Genomic DNA, 20053 nt, shown 5'->3' with positions numbered 1-20053 from the left:
GGAGCTTTCATGTAGATATAGAGAGAGAAAGTTTGTAAGAAAAGAACAGAAAGAAAAAGTAAAGAGAGAGAAAGGGATGTGTACACGTGTGATATTTTGTATGGTTCTGTGCAGCTCTCACGTGTGAATAGATAAATTGATGGATAGAGAATATATATGATAAGTAAGAAGAGTGCTGCAGGACTGATGATTTAATTTCTTGTACTACTGCTACTATTACTTTCTACATTAAAGATTAAAAATTTTTCATTTTTTTGGGGGTCTTTGGAGTTTCTTATTTCTTAGTCATTTTGACTTCTTTATGTCTGAAAATCAGAAAGAAAGAGTTAAAGGAGATGGTATTTGAGTATAGGGATCAGTGTTTTTGCTTTCAAGAAGGAATTTTTTGGTCGATCGAAGCTTTTCTGTTCCCCAGAGAAGACACAAATATTGCAGGTTTTAAGGTAAAAGATTATTATAATTACTGTTTTCTCTATTTTGACTTTGTTCCCAACTTCTCTAAAACAAATGGATTCTTGTCAGTGGCCAATATGTATTACTAGAAGAAAAAATTACATGTTGTAAATAGTAATTTCCAATTTGCTGCTTTCATGTGACTGTTATTGGGAAATGGTTACAGAGCCTAATTTCATTATTTATACTCTAGTGAACAAATTATCTGTTAGTACATGTTTTAATTTTTTAATGGATTGTGTGGAAAGCAAAGACCATGTAGTTCATCTTGTTTGGTATGCAATTTTTGTTTTTTGTCTGCTCAGGAGTTATAAGCATTGGTAAAGATGGGTGCGTCAATATGTTATTAGTCATTATTATTGTATGATTTGATTTTGAATTTGGGTTGATTCTTTAGACTGAGATGAGCTTAAATTGAGCGACATGGACAGTGAAGATTCATATAACCGACCCCAACTTGCTTGGAATTGAGGCGTAGTAGGTTCAATTTTCTTGAAGGGATCATGTCTCAATGAGACAATACATATATAAACATGTCCAGCAGTTGCAACAGCTTTTGAAGTTTGACATTCGTCACGTCTTTGATCGTGCTTTAGTATTATCTTCCCTGAGTTTGGAATTGGTGAATTGTCTAGAACTGCGATAAGGGTTCAACTGAGCTGTTAATTGTAATTAATTTCATGTTTCTACACAGTTTAGTACCATAGTGTGAGCACTATAGAAGTGCATTCTCTTCCGTTTTCGTGTCTTTGATATCTTAACTTTCCCTTTGCAGGAGACTGTAATTGTATGATCAACCTTTATGAATTCGAAACACAAAAGTTATTCATCACAGAACTAAAAATAGAAAAGAAGAATTAGTGAGAAATCCAAGGATGGCAACTTATTTTCCTAGTCCAAACAATCAAAGAGAAGCTGAGACATTTCAATATTTTAGGCAATCTTTGCCTGGTTCTTATTCAGAAGCTTCAAATGCTCAAGAAAACATGATGGTGTTCATGAACTATTCTTCTTCTGGGACATATTCAGATATGTTGACTGCTACTTCCCAACAGCAAAACAGCTGCATCGATATCCCACCAGTTGGAGCCTCCGATTCCAACAACACATCACAACAGGAAATATTATCTAATCTTGGAGGATCGCGGATGGGAATTCATGATTTTTCTGCTTGGAGAGATAGCAGGAATGAGATGCTATACCTCAGTCTTGGCTCCAATATACCTTCTGGAATTGGAATTTCACATGTCCAATCTCAGAATCCTAACCAAGGTTTTACGTCATTCTTGAATCCTCCTTCATCTATTCCAGGTGAAGTTAGTGGTGGCAATGTGTCCTTCGGAGATGGTGATAATTCCCAACCAAAACAACAAAGAAATGCAGATTATTTGCCTCCAGATTATCCTGGAAGCAACTCAGATGCTATGAAAGGAGGGTATAATTCTCCATATGGTACGTCGAGTATTGGAAGAAACGTTCCCAACTCAAAGTATTTGAAAGCAGCTCAGTATTTGCTTGATGAGGTTGTTAACGTCAGAAAGGCTATCAAGGAGCATAATTCTAAGAAAGAGTTGACAAAGGAGTCTAGAGAGTCTAATGGCGACTCGAAAAATAAATCATCAGATCCTCCTGCAAATGGGAGTACAAATCCTCAAGATTCGAAAAACCACCAAAGTGAACTTTCACAAACCGAGAAGCAAGAAGTGCAGAACAAACTGACCAAGCTTCTGTCCATGTTGGATGAGGTATGATCCATGGGAAATCGTGTTTTGTACATCAATTTTTGGTGGTTTTCAAGGTTTTTGTGGCATGTATTTTCTCATTAGTTTAGGATTTTAATACTCTACATCCCAATTTTTGTATTTCTACTGATAATTGCATGAAAGGAGTCAAAGTAGTGGTTGTTGTGTTAAGGACTTCTTTGACGGTTCATATTAATCTTTCCGTTGGCTAACTTGTCCCGAAGGACCTTTAATTGTGATGAAATGTGCTTCTTTTGATATATTACAATGTGGCCGAGGAAATTATTATGAATAAAGCAGCTTGTCTGATGGAACTTTGAACTCCAGACAGCATTTAGAAAGCTGTTGTTAAATAAATTCCATGAATTTGGTAATGAAATAGCATACTTTAAATAATCACTTCATATATGGATAATGAAAGAGAATGAAGTGTTCTAATAGTATCACTACTGTATTTCCAATGAATGGCTTCTCTAAAAAGGCAAACTTAAACTATAAGGCATGACTAACTGCAGTATTATACAAGCTTTACTCTTGGTAAGAAATTTGCACTAACTGGTATAATAGTATCATTACTATCATTATTTGTGTTCAGTTAATGAAGGGCAATTGTAGTACGTTGGCATCCTTCTTTTTGATTCATCCGCTACTGCCAGAGTTTCTAGTAATCAAGTTTATGAATGCTACTGATGGTAATATGAGTTCACAACAAGGATTTGTAGTAGGTATTATTCCTAAATGTTGATTCCTCCTTCACATTTTTTATGTTGATATGTGTCTAGATTTGTAATCTAGATTTGATATGTGACTATGGATTCTGGAATTTAAACCATATGTGTGATTTGAATAAAAACTCGAAGTTGAGTTATGGTTTATTGTCACAGATTGATAGAAGGTACAGACAATATTATCATCAGATGCAAATAGTGGTCTCATCATTTGATGTGGTAGCTGGAGATGGAGCAGCTAAGCCATACACAGCTCTTGCTCTCCAGACAATTTCCCGTCACTTCCGTTGCTTGCGTGATGCAATGTGCGATCAGATTCGAGTATCACGAAGAAGTCTTGGAGAGCAAGATGCTTCAGAAAACAGCAAAGCGGTTGGAATATCACGCTTGCGCTATGTGGATCAGCATATTAGACAGCAGAGAGCCCTACAGCAGCTTGGTATGATGCAACAACATGCCTGGAGGCCTCAGAGGGGTTTGCCTGAAAGCTCTGTTTCAATTTTGCGCGCTTGGCTTTTCGAGCATTTTCTTCATCCGTAAGTTGATCAATTCAGTCATCCAATTTATCTCCGAAAAAGAACTCTGGTCGCCTAATTTGTAGTTGTTTCTCTTTTTCCAGCTACCCGAAAGATTCTGACAAAATTATGCTAGCAAGGCAAACTGGTTTAACGAGAAGTCAGGTATAATGTCTTACTATTTGCAAATGCTAAGATATATTATAGCCCGTTTGGCCAAGCTGCAAAAATCAGCTTATTTTGAGAAGTGCTTTTTTTCAAAAGTGCTTTTATCAAAAGTACTTTTGGTGAGAAGCAGTTTGTGTTTGGCTAATTAGTTTGAAAAACACTTCTGAACAGCAATTAGTGTTTGGCCAAACTTTAAAAAACTGCTTCTAAGTGTATTTTTCTCAAAAGTGCTTCTCAAAAAAGTGCTTTTGAAGAGAAGCTACTTTTTTCTGCTTCTCCAAAACTGCTTTTGCTTCTCCTCAAAAGCACTTTTTTTCCTTCCAGAAGCTTGGGGCCAAACACCTCAATTTTTGGCCAAACGGGCTATTAGTCTTTCTTGAAGCCAACAAATGGATGTTTATGTTTCTTCAAAAGAATTGTTTTAATAGAAGACTCTCTAAGACAGTGCGTATACGCTTATTAGTGATCTCAAAATAGTGAAAGTTGGCATGCTAGAGATTGATTATTATAAGAATGACATTGTTCCTTCAGCATGTGTATTTTTATATCTGAAACATTTTCCATTGGTCTTACTTTAGTGAGTACATTTTTCCTATCTTTGACTTGCAGACCTTAGGTACGTCGATTATTGCATCCTGGAGTGGAATTATTTGTTCATGAAAAGAATGTTTATTAGCTAGTGATCATCCAGATGAAAAAAGCAATAGAACATGTTGAAACTACGGTCTTCTTACCATGAGTCGCTCTAAAATGCTAGGGCTGTATAAAATCTTTAAATGTGACATTTATGGTACCCAGGCTGTTTGTTTCTCATAGTCATCTTATAATTAAAGTTTCCAGTGTCAAGGTATTTCAGTATTTGCTGCAGTCAGGATAAGTTGCCAGGTTTAACTGCCTTACGGATCTGCATTAAAAAACTTAAGTCAGTTAACCACCAGTGTTGGAAGTTTCTACATCACTGATAACATTCAGGGATCATTTAGTCGTCAACAATTATTGGCCTTAACTGATTAGAAGTTTATTGAAAAGGAGTTCTTGAATTTTAAGTCGATTGAATCATTTAAGTCCAGTGGCAAAGGGCTCCTTCCTGCATCTGTGCAGCTACTCAAAGATTTTAAATTTCGGCAGGAAAACTTTAATGCACTGAACAGAGTCTTCAGTTTGTTAAAGAAAATTTCATTTGGTTTCAAACAGTAGGCAGTTTCCAATGGAAAATATATTGTAGGCGTTTGGTTCTTTTGCATTAGTGGGCGTTTGATACTGGCTTAATATTTCGTTAACTGATGTCATGTCTCAGGTATCAAATTGGTTTATAAATGCACGGGTACGTCTTTGGAAGCCTATGGTTGAGGAAATGTACAAAGAAGAAGCTGGTGATATTGAAATGGACTCAAACTCTCCATCAGAATTTGCCTCCAGATTTGCAACGAAAGACTCAAAAGTCGAAGAAATAGAAGAATTGAAACATAATGAAACCTCAGAATATGAGCAGTACAATAGTGACCAAATCTTGGAGTCAAAATCAAACCATGTTGCTGATGTAGAAATGGAAGGAGCAAATAATGCAGAAACTCAAAGTCAATCTGGAATGGAAAATCAAACTCATAGAGACGAACCCCGGCCTGCTATGGATAATTGCACTCTTTTTCAGGACACATTTGTTCAAGGCAATGATAGATTCTCAGATTTTGGTAGATTTGGAAGTGGAAATGTACTTCCTGATGGAGTTTCACTTACATTGGGGTTGCAGCAAGGTGAAGGAAGCAGCCTACCGATGTCTATCGAGTCTCACGGTAGTTATGTACCATTAAGGGTAGATGAGATATATAGTACAGCACCTACTACTATGGTCTCTGAGACAACAGAATTCAACTGTTTGGATTCTGGGAACAGGCAGCATCCTTTTTGGCTCCTCCCATCTGCTACATGATTTAGTAGCATGATATGTGACGTAGAATTAAACTGCAAGTTTCATCCAAGAGGCATTCAGCTTCGCTCAGCTGGTTACTCTAAAGCTTGCAGTCAAGTTCACTGTGATGTAATAGTCTCATTAATCAATGTTGTAATATAGCAAACTATTGGATGGGAAGTTCCCCAAGTTATTAATTCTGTAAAGTCTGTAAAGATATAACAGATATTATTGTTTTTGATAGTTGGAATTTGGTATACAGTCGGTCCCAACTTGCTTGAGATTGAACATAGTTGTTGTATAGTTGGAAATATGTTATATACATTTCCTGATCTCTTAGCCTCAGCCTAGTCTCATATTGTATCTTCTTTTCCTACCCAAGCAGAACTTTGAGAGCCAGCTTCATACCAAGTTTTGTGCTGTCACAGATCACCAAGAGGGTTAGAGAAGATTTCGTGGTGGTAGATCTCTAAGTTCCAAACTATTTCTGCTGCTAATCAAGTTTAATCAACCTCATAATTCAAACCGGTCCTTTTCGAGGTGCAAAAAAAAAAAAAAAAACGAGAGGGGAAACGATAGCAAAGTAACCTCGGTGGAAGTGAGGTCTACGAATTTCCTTTCAGATCTCTATCTATAACATCTACTACGGAATAAGATTAAAGAGGAGGCACAATAAAGAGATTTACACAACAAGAAGTCTATGACATGGAAAAATATTTACAATCAGTTTGAACATTGACATGTTCTGGACAAAAATAATTGCCAGATAATATGCAGTCTGCAAATAACACAGCATTTCCTGTCAGACCCCCCTAAGCTTTCATTGGCACAACGGATCCACCATTTGTTAGATGACCACATCTACACTTGAGCTGTTTGATACTTCTCAATCAGTCTACCTGAAAATGGAAAAAGGGATCAGAAATACTAGTCAAAATACCATAGAAAGTATCCACTCAGAAAGTAATTCTCGCTGACCTTTTGTACAGAGCCACCACATCCTCATTAAGACGTGGTGATTCCAAAAACATATCATCACAGTTTTCAATATTGACAGTCTCCATCTCAAAATCGGGCTGGGCATAATACTCACTCCACTCAAACCACAACTTTGCAATAGACTCCTTTTTAAAACAAGTTTGATGATCTTCCTCCTCAGGTGAACCTGAGGCTATCAATCTGTAAGTGTATACTTTCCTGACCTGACCTGGTCGGAATGCACGCCCTATTGCTTGACGGGTTACTGACGGGTTGAGATGTACATCCAATATGATAATCCGAGATGCCCCAACAAGTGATATTCCTTCACCACATGCCTTAATTGAACCAAAGAAAACACGAGCATCTGCTGAAGTGTTAAACCGTTCCATTGATGACTCCCTGGTTTCCGAGTCTGAATCACCAGTGATCAGAAATATTTCCTTCCCCAGACTGTAACCCTTAGTCCTAACAGTCAACCTCTCCAAGAATTTCAAAGGCAAGAGGTACTGGCTAAACACTAGCAGTTTTTCACCTTTTGATTCACACAGCTGCAGCAGGTTAAGGTAGAATTTGGCCTTCACTCCTTCCCTCACTTCCAAATTCTCTAAGAGCATATCAATCTTCTCTTCATCAACTCTTTCTTTAACAGAAAAGTTTCTTGAAAGGCTCTTCAATTGTGGGTGCACATACATTGCACTTCCTTCAGAACTGATTTTGAACTTTCTTCCCAGTTTCTTCAGCTCTGCAACTTCACTTTTCTGCTTAGGATGGAGGTTTAGAAGGACAGTGTAATCCACCAATCCTGGAAGTTCTTCGAGGAAGTCTCCCTTGTAATAGTGAAGCACTTTACTGGTCATATCCCGCAGACCTAGTATGACAGAACTCTTCCTTGAGAAATTGTCATCCTTTAACAATGTATGCTCTACTAACTCATAAAAATCATTATCATTACTTTTCTTCAAGAGGTTCTTTCTGCCTGAGCTGGCCACTTTGCTCAGTATTGTCCTTTTGATGTTTCTGGAATCTTCCAACTTGAGAAATTTTGGCCGCACAAGGTTCAGAATGTTAAAGACCTCTTTAACATGGTTTTGGTAGAGGGTGCCAGAAAGCACCACCTTTAGTCGCGTCTGGACCTTCTCGAGTGAAGTCAAAACATCAGTGTCTTGGTTCCGCGGAGTGTGCCCTTCATCAAGAATGAGAATTGATGGGCACTTCAACAGAATCTCCTGACAAGCAGCTGCAGTCGTACTGCCAACATTGTCACACACGATTGTTGAGAACTGCTTATAGCCTAGAAAAAGAATACTTCTTTCCTGTGACCATTGCTTCAGAACTTCCAATTGTTGAGATCTATTATCTGCTTTTACTGAGTAGAAGTCATAGAGGGGAATTTCATCTACCTGCCACCTCAAGAACTCTTTCTTCCATGTAGCCAAGATTCCTCTAGGTAACACCACCAAAGGCCTAGCTCTATCATTATTGGCCATAAAACTCTGTAGGAAGCTGATTATCATGAAAGTCTTGCCAGATCCAGGGGCGTGAGCCATGATACAGCCTCCTTTATCTTTCAACAAGTTGCTAACAAGAAAATTAAATCCCTCAACTTGGTGAGCTTTCATCAGTTTCTTGTGTCTTGGATGAACACAAATTTCAGTCGTATCAATGTCATCAGATGAAATGATGCCCTCAGGAAGGAGTTCAGCATGCCCTATATCCTTGGCTGACCGACCTTCATAGTGGTACGTTCTTATACTCTTGGAGGCCTGTTAAAAAAACGCAAAAAGAACGTCTGTGAAATAATTCCAGATACTTAGATTAGAAGGCCAACTAATTAAGTAAATGACTTGTATTAAACCAGCCCAAAATGCTACCTCAGACTGGTTAAGACAGGGTCACAAAAATGAGCCAATCAAAGCTTTTGATAACCTAACCACCTCCCCGAACAGTTGCGAAAAAAGCTTATGCAATTTCTTCTTATAGTAACAAAACCATCATTCATTTCCTTCTGATGTTTTAGTATTTAGAAAGTTATAAGAGTTCCATTTTCCACAGAATGAGAATACCAAAAAAATGGTTAACTTTTCGGACTCAGTAAGGAAGGATGACAAGTTACTTTCGGTTCTCACCCAGCATTTGTTTCTAAGTCAAATAAACATTCATCTAAGACAGGCAGTAAACTGGGTTAATAGAAATGACAGATGCTACACAACTTAATCATCAAGGTCCAAAGCAGTTCAGATGATTTAGCAAAAAACAGTTAACACAAATAATCATGATCAATGTACTAATTTTTTCCCAAGCACAATATCCAAAACAAAAGATGATCAAGGATTGAAAGCCGGACCTTTGAATACTGGAATTCAATGATGGTATCAATGCTTCTCTGAATGACTCCGCATATACGACAGACATAACCAATATCATCTTTCAAGATGAAGGAATGATCACACTCGTCTTCCTCTTCAACTGTATGCTCATTTGGTGAAGGTTCAGCAGCAACATCCTATTTTTACATGCAACAGTCAAATATAACGTAGAATATCTAATAGCCAGGAAAGAACAATTTACATATACAACAAGGCAAACTGTTGACTCTAACATTAGAAGAAATACTCTCTTTGAATTGCAACTGCACGTGTGTTTTGATGTGATCATTTGAAATGTACAACTTGACATGTGGTTGGAAAAAAGGAACGTGAGCGTAAGGCAATTTTGTAGATAGATAAATGCCAATACAGCAAATGTTTCCTAGAGATTCTACCAAGAAGGTACTGCAAGTGATGTAGTCTACTATGATTTTAAAGCGCACTCAGATGTACAGTGCTAATACTGGTCCAAGGTATAATGTGATCTCCACTCAAGCTTAGTCCTTTCTTTTCATATTTTAGCTTTTGCGACCATTTGCATATAATCCTGGACAAATTCATAAAAAGGTTCACAAGAAACCAAACTGAAAGAATTCACTTTATGAAAGTAAATTATGGAAAAGGCAGAAGAAACTAAAACGTATGAATAATAAGGCTAGATATCACAGTTATAATTCATAGTAAACACTGAATGGAGCATACTCGATGCATCTGTTGTTTCTTTTTCCTTAGACAATGTGTACATCAGGCCATAGTGGAGTCTATTCCACACTGTACAGTGTACATGGCTACAAAGCCAATTTCTTGTTGCTTGCATGCCAAGCTCAAGAGACGCTCACTTCAATCAACCAAGCTTATTTTGCGCAATCCTTTTTTTACTTTTGATAAGATTTTTTCTTTAAGAGAGCCTTGAGGCAATCGTAAGAGTTACCGCCGTGTGACCACGAGAAGGTTCAAGCCGTGGGAGCAGCCTCCTGCAAATATGAAAGGTAAGGTTGTGTACAATAGGCCCAACAAGTTCCAGCCCTTCCCTAGACCCCACGCATAGGGGGAATTAGTGCACCAGGCTCTCTCCCCCCACCCCCCACCCCACACACACACACTCTTTCAAGTAAGACTTCTATACATAAAAGCACATGATGGTATTACAGAGTGAGATTTACAAAAGGTATTGCATTCCCCTACAAATCCTGAAAGGATTGCAGAAACTTAAAAGACGAATCTATATCATATACATGTTTCAATTTTTATAAAGAATTTTAGCAATCCTTAATTCCACAACTCCTCAATTGAGGTTGCATCATCTATCATCGCTCCGGGAGGAGGTAATGAAGCTTCCTCCATCAGAATTGTTCAATTCTTTGACCAAAACTCCTCCGGACCCAACCTACCCTTTTATGGGAACTCCCACATTTGTTTCACAATTGGAGTACTTTGCAGTAGGACTCCAAGAAAGCTAAGGCCCGAGAGTCTTAAATTCAAACAATTCAAAGCATAATACTTTACATGCTTCACGAAATTGATGCTTCATGTTCATCTTTGATATGCTTGATTCTGCCATATCTTTCTATTCATGTTTTCACGGACTCTTCTTGACAGGTAGTTTCTAATCAAACATAAAAAGAGGCAGGCATCTTTTTAGTTATTACTCTATAAGAAGTTCAGTTTCAAATTTGCTACAAAGTTGATTGAGGAAAAATTACAAAATAGGCCAGCTTTTAAGGGTTCCCTTTTGCACTTTACCAATTCCCTCGTATGAGTGAAGTTATGTCAACAGCTCAGCAATCATTTTTGCCTGACTTTACGACACATATAACATTCATTACAAATGAGTATCCTCATAATTCACCAACTATCTATCGTAAATATCAAATATTTCTTATAATTGAATAAGGAACTAATTTCCTTTGAGTGTACAAATGCAGCAGGTTTTAGTTGAACAAGTAATCTGCCTCCACATCCTCTACATACTTCTGAGCAAAGTCAACCCGTTCCACCAGATCAATGGCGTCTTGCAAAATCCCACAATCTAGTGATTTGTCGTTAAAGTTAAGCAGACTACTATCCCATTCATTGTCATCTAGACAACATTTCTCATTTATTGAGTGATAGTTTAAGACAGCTATCTTATTTTCCATCTTTACCAACTAATACACAATAATACATATTTTTAGCAGACATTTCGTAAAAAACATCATCATAGTGAGTGTCAGCAACTCCATTCTCTTCGGCTTTTAACACCTAAACATACATCATCTCCCTTGCCCCCAAAGGAAAAAACCAAAAATGAAAATCGCAAGGTACAAGGGTATTATAGTGAGAAACCATAGATGTATATGGTAAACACCTTTGAAATGACTACAAAACCTTTTCTAATAAAGTGAAATGACTATAGAAGTTGCATGCGCAAGTTTAAAATTTCGCTGGGAGAATAATAATACACACATAAACAATTGAAACATCGAAAAGAAGCTGATAATTTAGAATTGCCAGCACAGAGAATTATCAATTCTCTCCCAAATTGCTAGGCGCTATTCCAGAACCCAGTTTAAAATATAGTGGCAGAACCTAGTAAAGAGAGTTATTCATTGCTGTAGGGTCAAAATAACCAACGTTTCGACTATGCAGCTGAATACAATATCAAACAAATGTACCTTTGAGCATTCGAGAGCAAATGACATCTCATTCCATATATCAGTCAAACCTTCATCGGGCTGCTCGGTGCCATCATCAATCTCATCATCATCTTGTACACCAACATAAACACCTTTATCTTTCTTTATTTCAGCTTCTCCACCGAGGCTTACAACTTCTATCAAAGTCTGTCTTTCAGCAGAATCCCTCCCCTGCCCCTGGCATTGTTCAAACAGATTAGCAGCGAAGCATACGAAATTTGACTAAATAAAAATGACGTAAGAGAACCCGGGCCAATCATATATAAAACAAGATGATCAATGTTGTTCTTGGGGAGTTAAGGGAAGAGGAGAAGGATTAACAATCAATTCCGTTGTGGGGATAACCCTTTGAAATTCAATTTCCACAGCTCTCACATCTCAGATTTAATGAAATTATTGGGTGTCAGGGAAAAGGAGGACTAAGGATCACTTGTGTTGTGGGAATAGGAAAAATTCATAAATTGCACCCTAAAGCTGTGCGGAAAAGTTATCATCCGGACATGAGAAATTTATGGAAATTTCCAGTCCGATCATGTTACAAGATGTTATTGAAACAAGATGAGCCTAGAATTAGCAATTAGCCTTGGAATCTAATTTGGAAAACAATAGCTCCACCTAAAGTGGCTTGTTTTGGGTGGGTTGAAGCTCTAGACTTTTGTATAACACAAGATAATCTACGAAGAAGAGGGTTAATCTATGCAGCAGATGTGCTATGTGTGAACAGACGATTGAACAGTTAGTCATCTCTTCATTCACTGCACAGTGGCCTCGCAGATATGGAATTTATTCTTTAATCTTAAGGAATCCAGTGAGTGATGCCTAGGAATGTGGAACAACTACTTTACAGCTGAAATGGACAGAAGATCAGGAAGATATTTAGATGAGTACCGAATACTATTCTGTTGTGTGTATTGTTTATATGGGTAGACAGGACTTCGTCAAAAAAAAAAAAAAGGTAGAAAGGAATAGGACTGTTGAAGGGTAGACGGGAAGATGTAACTGATGTAAGTGAAATCCTGGAACTTATTGACTCCTCGAAGACTTAGAACGAGCATGACATTTGCACCAGGATCTTTTGTACAACTTCAGTCTTGGTACCATTTATTGATAAAATATTACCTTCCATAAAAAATGTATGTTACTAGTTGTACAGTTCACAGAGTAACAGTTTTTAAGAAATCATGAAATCATTTCCTGAGCTCAAGATCACAGAACAAGGACAAAATTTCAGTATTCATCACCAAGAAATTATGATCTGGTGTTTATCAGACTTATGTAGCAGTAAATGCATTTACCATATCAAAAATAAATAAATATATATATATATATAGCAGTAAATGCCCTTTTAGCCAGTATAAGCACATACTCACATGGCCTCCATAACGTAGGATGAAAACTCTAAAATCCTATGTAAATAGCAACTGAATTTACTGAGATAGGAAAAAATACCATTGACACACAATTCAATAAAATTTAACTTTAAGATGTTGCCTCAGACAGTCAAGAGTTTCTGATGAAGTTTCCAACAATCCTATATTAAACACCCCTCCCGATTTCCCGGACATATTGTGGTATCCTTTTTTATCAAACGCAAGATGTGTGATGATTGATTGGTCTATCAATACATTAGAGAGGGTCTCTTTCTCAATCTTCACATTAGATTGTCTGAAGACGTTGTCAAAGCTTTATGCACACATATAGGTATTTTCACACTTCCTATCCCTTTGTTTAGCCTAAAGATGCCACATATTTATTATTTATACTGGTAAGCATTGAGATCAAGAACCTCAAGTCCATTCCCTGTCCGCTTATGCTCCCACCTTACCCCTGACCCACGCTCCCCAACAAAGAAAGAAAAGAAAAGAAGACTTAAATGAATTGCTCGATCATTCCACAAGTATATTAGGATTTAAATAGTGTTTACAAGTAATTCAAAACAGAAAAAGAAAGTAATTCCTATTCTTAATAACAGGGATTCTACATCTTTCCCATATTTACAAGGAATAGACTCTTGCCACTAACAATTTCCAAATTCTTAAGTCTTAACACTCCTCCTCAAGTTCAAGGGTACATATCGTATGCTCCTAACTCTTACAGTGTCGAGCATACCATGATATTCTAAAAGGTAAATTTTAATAATTTGACAAGGGACTACTTGGAAGCAACAAATTACCCTGCATCTTCCTAAAACAAATAAATAAATTCACCCTGCTGACTGAGTGGTTAGATTCCTCCTGTTGAGGTAGATCATGACTTCACTTCCATGATAGATAGTAGTGATCTATATGATTTGAGATTTGGAGGTCAGAGCTTATATTTCACCATGATCAATTACAGAACATGCTCAGATATTTTCTCTAGCAGATCAAGTAAGATTTCTTTTTCACGAAAAACAAGATAATTGAGAAATGCAAATTCAGTGATGCTGCTTCGAATAACATCATCACCAAAGATAGCACCAAACAGTGGCATAAAGAATTTCCACGAATTTAACAATCTAGAATGTACTTACCACAAAATCCTTAACTTGAAAGTCAATCAAAGCATTCTGTAAGGGGATCCCCTGAAATGGAGAAATAGAACTCTTCTGAGTGTGAATCATCCCCTGAGATGGAGAGATGAAGTTTTTTTGACTGTCTTCATCATCTGAATCAATAATAACAACAGGCCCAACTGAAGGTCCAAAACATGTAGAGGGAACCATTGCTGCTGAAGCAATGCCTTTAGCTTCCTGCTCGTCCTCCAAGTCAATTACATCGGGCGCAAGCTGATTTCCTTTTAACTCCCCTTTCTCAAAGTTCCTTTCTAATTCCAAGACTTTGTTGGGAAGTGAATGATCACTTGCAAAACAAGAGTTCACTAACTTCATTCGCCGCTTAATAAGGTCCTCAATCTCTCTGGTGACACTTCCAAACTTCCCAGAATCTAACGCTTCAAGCAAGTCCGGAATAGCAAACGGATCAGAGCGGCCAAAAACTCCTGATGACACCTTTCCTTTTTCGTGTTCGCATTCTTCCCGCCAGCTATATGCAACAGTAGGGTTACTCTGGCTTCCACTTTCATCAAATTTTATCTTTTTTGTTCCCTTAGAAAATAAATCTGTTCCACAAATAAAAGTTTTAAGCATAAGGCACGAGAACAGAGGACATGATGACAACAGAATATATGATACTCATATGATATGCATGAATATTCAGCATTCAACTGCATTACTCACTACAAATTTTTCACACAAATGGAAGCAAATGGTAAACCAACGAAAGGGTTCATCGTCAATGGGTGTGTTGCTATCCATTGGCGGGAGAGTGCAGGAGGAAGAAAAAGAGCTGCATTCTAGCATACAGTATACATAATGAATGAAGAATTTCTTCATACCTTAAGTGATAGTTAATAATTTCACACCTTTCATAAATGGGGTTTATAATACAAATAAGTAGATACTTATAATACAACAAATAGTACTATTACCACTATGGGTGTGTTGCTATCCATTGGCGGGAGAGTGCAGGAGGAAGAAAAAGAGCTGCATTCTAGCATACAGTATACATAATGAATGAAGAATTTCTTCATACCTTAAGTGATAGTTAATAATTTCACACCTTTCATAAATGGGGTTTATAATACAAATAAGTAGATACTTATAATACAACAACTAGTACTATTACCACTACTACTACGACGACTAAAATCCTTTTTCTTTTTAAAAATAACAGCTCTGTGTATCCGTTGAACTTACTGAAGGCAAATGTCTGTTAATAAGGTCCTTGTAAACACCAACACTAAAAAAGAGTTCCATGTAACTTCAGCTAGTAACCTTGTTAAATACTACTGATAATTTGGGGCTAAAAAGTGGTTGATTTGACTGATTGATTTTACTTTTTAGCAAAAAGTGCAAATCAAACTAGGTCACGTATAATACCACATGGTGTACAGAAAAAAAAAAAAAAAAAGAGGGGAATTTACCTCGGGGGCTACAGGGCTGTAACCTTTTAGCCGTAGGGTTAACAAATCTGCTCCCTAAGTCCATTGCCACTGTAATTAAACCAAGAAAGAGAAAAGATCAACACAATGTCGTTCAAAATTTCAAACTAAAAGATACATGCATGCTGTAATTTTTAAGAAGTATTTTATGTGTAAATAACCCACTCACTTTGAGCAGAATGCAGCGATGAACAATAACTTCGCGAAATTTTGAAGGGAGGGGATTTTTAAAGAAAGATGGTTAACGAAGCTCTGTGTAATTGGAGCAGCAAGAACAAAAGGGGGTTTTGAGGAGAAAATAGCTTTCTGTTCTTCTTTCTTCTTTTTCTTTGAACACAAGTTTCTTATTTAATGTTTGATATGTTATATTAATTTTAGAATTATTAATTTTATTGCTTTACAGCTTGTTTGAATACTTGTTATATATCATTGGCAAAATACACAAGTTGTCACCTCACTTATGACCCACATCCCCTTACACACTTTCTGCAAACAAAAATTATTTTACACACGCAATCTTTCTAAAGTGTGTCTAAAACACACTACTTTTGTCAAATGAGACGCGCGTATTTAACAAATAAAAGTGAGTGCGTCAGATCTATACATGTTTTGTCAACATGCTCATCTGCAGCTTTATTCCAACGGCTCAGATTTAATAAAGTCAATGTGATGGCCTACATTATTCTTTTCTTTTTATCTTTTTTCTTTTTACTAGAAAATGTCTTTCTAGCCTCCATTTTCTTTTCTCAAGGTACTGTTCACTCAATCTCATTTGATAACACAATAAACTTCGGTGAAAGAACTTTACGACGCATGTTATATTTTTATTTCTTTTGTTTGCTAAAATATACTCTGGTGAAAGAACTTTGTGGCGCAGGTACAATGCCACTATTATTTCCAACCATTAACGGCGTATCTCGCTGTTAATTACTTCGATCGTTTTCTCTACTCGAGAAGCTTGCCGGTAAACTAGTCATTTTCAAGTTTTTTCTTTTCCTTTTTCTCTTTTCCCTTTTATACTGAGAGGAGCGTGTGACCTGAATAAAGGGATAAAATAAGTTTGACTTTGATTTTGGTTGCATATTTTGAATCTACAGTTGCAGATTTTGATTTTAATTTTGGTAAATAGAAATTTCAAAATTTGATAAGTTTGGGTGCTTCAATTATATGGATAGGTTCTTGATTCATGTTAATATTTTATTCTGGTGAGGATTTGCCATGGCTGTTGGAGTTTAGAGGAAGAGGTCGATGGGTATGGGGTTCAGAAAAAGACGAGAAAGGTGGGGGAGGGGGCTTTGTTTGTTTTCTTTTAAATATTATCAATTGGTGTAAATTTAGTATTTTTTTTTTCTTGAGTTAGGACACGTGTCACGACCTTATTGGCGCGTGACCTTACACATATTTTGAAAAACTGGTCAAGAAAAAAGTGGTGTGTACTAGCTACACTTTAGAAAGGTTGCGTGTGCAATATTATTATCGTCCACAGAAAGTGTGTAATGGAGATTTGGGTCATAGGTCAGGCGGGTACAGAAAGTATTGTGTCATTTGACGAATATAATATTTGAATAGATTGTATCGTTTGTCTTTATTATATAAAAATGTAAGATAAATTAAAAAAAATATTTAATTATGAAGGGTGAGATGAGAGAAAAAGACAAGATAACGACGCGACCACATCAAATCCATCGTTACATAAAATGGCACGTTAGGTCGTTATGTAACGACATATTTAACGATATGATACAATAAAATTTAAATAATAATACAAACAAACATCATATTTAAAATAACAATACGATATAATACAATATGTAACAATCATCCAAACAAGGTGTTATTTAAAGATAACTTATTTTGATATTATTATTCCACTATGAATTATTCCGATACTATTTTTAATTCATTTAAGGTAACTTAAGGGCTCGTTTGGCCCAAAAAATCACTTTTTCCTGAATTTTTTTTTCTTCATGTTTTTGAAAATTAGTGTTTGGCCATGAAATTCCAAATCTAACTTGAAATTGAATTTCAAATATTTTTTTGTTATAATTTCACTTCAAATCACTCACAAAAGTTCAAAAACAACTCAAAGTTGTATTCGTGTCCAAACACAACTCCAATTTTCAAATACTATTCTCAACTAGAAGAAGAAAAATTAACTTTTTTGGAATTTCACATTCTTATATGCAAACGTCCACTAAGTATGACTTAACTGCTGAGTTTTTGACCAATATTGTCCCTTATCTTTGAGGGTATGTCTATTTTGGTCTATCAAATATAACTTTGAGCATATTTAGTCCCTTAAGTATGCTAAAGTGGAGCACTTTTAGTCTCACTAGTAGAATATGTTAAAAAACTAACGGTGTTAACCAACTCTGATTCATGAATCAAATCTTCTGCTCTGAAGTAAAATGTTTCCTCTCCTTTTATTGGATAACACAAATTATCGCTTTAATTCCTCATTTTTAGATAATATCTTCTAAAATTTTGACCTTGAAAATGTCCCTTATGTGTGCGAGTATTCAATAAGAAAATGACATTGTATAGCTGTTGTAAAAATAATAGCCGAAAAAACATATAAAATTTGTATATTATTTTGTATGTTAATATACAAAAATTATACAAATTTTATATATATCTTTTCGGCTATCAGATGTAAATAGTTTATGGCGCGAGCTAAAAGTGATAATACAATCTGGCTATTTGTTTGCTTCAAAAATATGCCTAGAAGTAAACTTGGCAGCTCTTTTTTTTTTTCAATTTTTAATTTTTCTTTTTGGAAAAAACAACCGAAATTTTTAAAGTAAAAGTTTCAACGTTAAAATCTTAAATTTATCAGCTCTGTACAATTAGTGGGTGTTGGTTTATAAAATATTTTCGATAATTAAATTAAAAAGACGGTGAGTGCCGAAACCAACCCCGTAAGTAAGACTAAAGGTGCTCTACTTTCGCATACTTATGCTCAAAGTTATATTTGAGGGACCAAAATAGACCTACCATAAAAAATAAGGGAAAATATTGGCCAAAAACTCCTCAACTGCGCATATATTTCGTGTAATCCAAAATAAATCACTTACTACTATGCAAATTCTATATGAATGTATGATATTATTTTAATAATTCTAAATATGTAAATCCTTTGTATAATGGAACTTCTATACGGATGATCATTAATCTTAGTAAACAAATATAATATAATTTGAAACGAGGCTCCAAATAAGTAAACTAAAATAAAATATAAAATTCATATATAATCGTTAAAATATACTACAATATATTTTTCGGGAACCAAAAACAGACTATAATCTTATTTAGTGGGGTCTGGGGAGGGTAGTGTATATGCAGACCTTACCCCTACCCTGGGGTAGAGAGGCTGTTTCCAAATAGACCCTCGGATTGTTGTTGTTGTTGTAATTATACATGGGAGCTATCATAGTTGCCAACTAGGAGTAATTTGTTTTATACTCGACAAGTATGAATTTGCTTCCATTTTTTACTTTAGAAATTTGATCCTTTTTTTTTTTTAAATTGCATAGAACAAACAATTTAGTTAAAAGGTTTATCAAACGTAATGCCTTGTGATTAAATTCACGATAAGGGGAACTATGAAAAAAAGTGCACTATGTGAAAATAATTTTGATATAAAACTTTAAATTATTGAACAAGTGTAATCCTTTAGCCACGGCGAATTTCTACTATCTAATAAGAGGGAGTTAACAGCTGGACGACATGCTTGTCCGGCAACTCGAGGGCGAATTTCTACTATCCTTTTTGGCTTCTGCGCTGATACGGTAGTTTTTTGGTTAATTCTTCTTTCACATACAGCTTAGCCATATCACATTTTAAATTATTGTTAATTTTCTTTTGGTATTTCTTGTAATAGTGTCACAAAAATTTGATTTTTTTATTGATAGATTCTGCTGGTTTCATATGTTAACAAAGTTAATTTTATTATTCAAATGTTACTTTGTTATACCAGAGCTTCAAAATTTTAACTAATTCGTATGCTTATTTACGAGTTAACTTAAATTTAGTATTATTATAAAAATGAACATAACTAATTAATGTATTACTTAGTTTAGCAAAAAACTTGGTTAATAATCACCAATTAAAGGTTTTTTTAACTCAATTGTTTTAGCATAATATATACAAATTTGACTAAAAAGATTCCAGCTAAAGTAAGAAAAGGGAGAAAAATATCATTTCATAGCATACATTTTAAAGGACAAGAAAAGTTTACCACAATAACAACAACAACAACTATTATACATTAGTCCCAAATAAATTGGGTCGACAATATGAATCCTTATTTTTTTCGTTAAGCTCAACTCATTAATTTATGTTTATAATAATAAATTATGTTTGTTAAAAATTTCAATATCTTTTGTACGATCTTATTTTGAAAGAAAGTTTACAAGCATTTCGATATCAAAATCTGATTTTTAAATTGTCGAGGTTATGTTACATTTAATTAAGTTCATTAGTTATTTATTTATTAATACAAAAAAGGTTGTAGTTTATTATACTTTTGAAGTTTC

General features: G+C 35.6%; 2 protein-coding genes across 3 annotated transcripts; one reads left to right on the top strand and one right to left on the bottom strand.

The window, feature by feature from the left end:
- On the top strand, positions 1 to 5803 carry LOC104210620 (BEL1-like homeodomain protein 7). Its single transcript, XM_009759569.2, has 5 exons — positions 1 to 443; positions 1229 to 2198; positions 3080 to 3459; positions 3543 to 3603; positions 4904 to 5803. Exons 2-5 carry the CDS (start codon positions 1329 to 1331, stop codon positions 5534 to 5536), a joined length of 1944 nt encoding a protein of 647 aa, XP_009757871.1. The 5' UTR covers positions 1 to 443; positions 1229 to 1328; the 3' UTR covers positions 5537 to 5803.
- Positions 5804 to 6091: 288 nt separating this feature from the next.
- On the bottom strand, positions 6092 to 15854 carry LOC104210619 (protein CHROMATIN REMODELING 35). Of its 2 annotated transcripts, none has more exons than XM_009759567.2 (7): positions 15688 to 15854; positions 15501 to 15569; positions 14050 to 14636; positions 11517 to 11714; positions 8841 to 8999; positions 6494 to 8259; positions 6092 to 6414 (listed from the first exon to the last, which is right to left on the bottom strand). In XM_009759567.2, coding segments are annotated over exons 1-7 (2784 nt in total). In that variant the 5' UTR covers positions 15689 to 15854; the 3' UTR covers positions 6092 to 6410. The 2 variants fall into 2 exon arrangements, with proteins under 2 accessions (XP_009757869.1, XP_009757870.1); XM_009759568.2 differs by having other exon boundaries at positions 11517 to 11708.
- Between the last annotated feature and the right edge of the window lie 4199 nt (positions 15855 to 20053).

The sequence above is a fragment of the Nicotiana sylvestris genome, chromosome 1, assembly GCF_000393655.2.
Source record: "Nicotiana sylvestris chromosome 1, ASM39365v2, whole genome shotgun sequence".
Lineage (NCBI taxonomy): Eukaryota > Viridiplantae > Streptophyta > Magnoliopsida > Solanales > Solanaceae > Nicotiana > Nicotiana sylvestris.
This window is presented reverse-complemented; position numbering and strand designations above follow the sequence as displayed.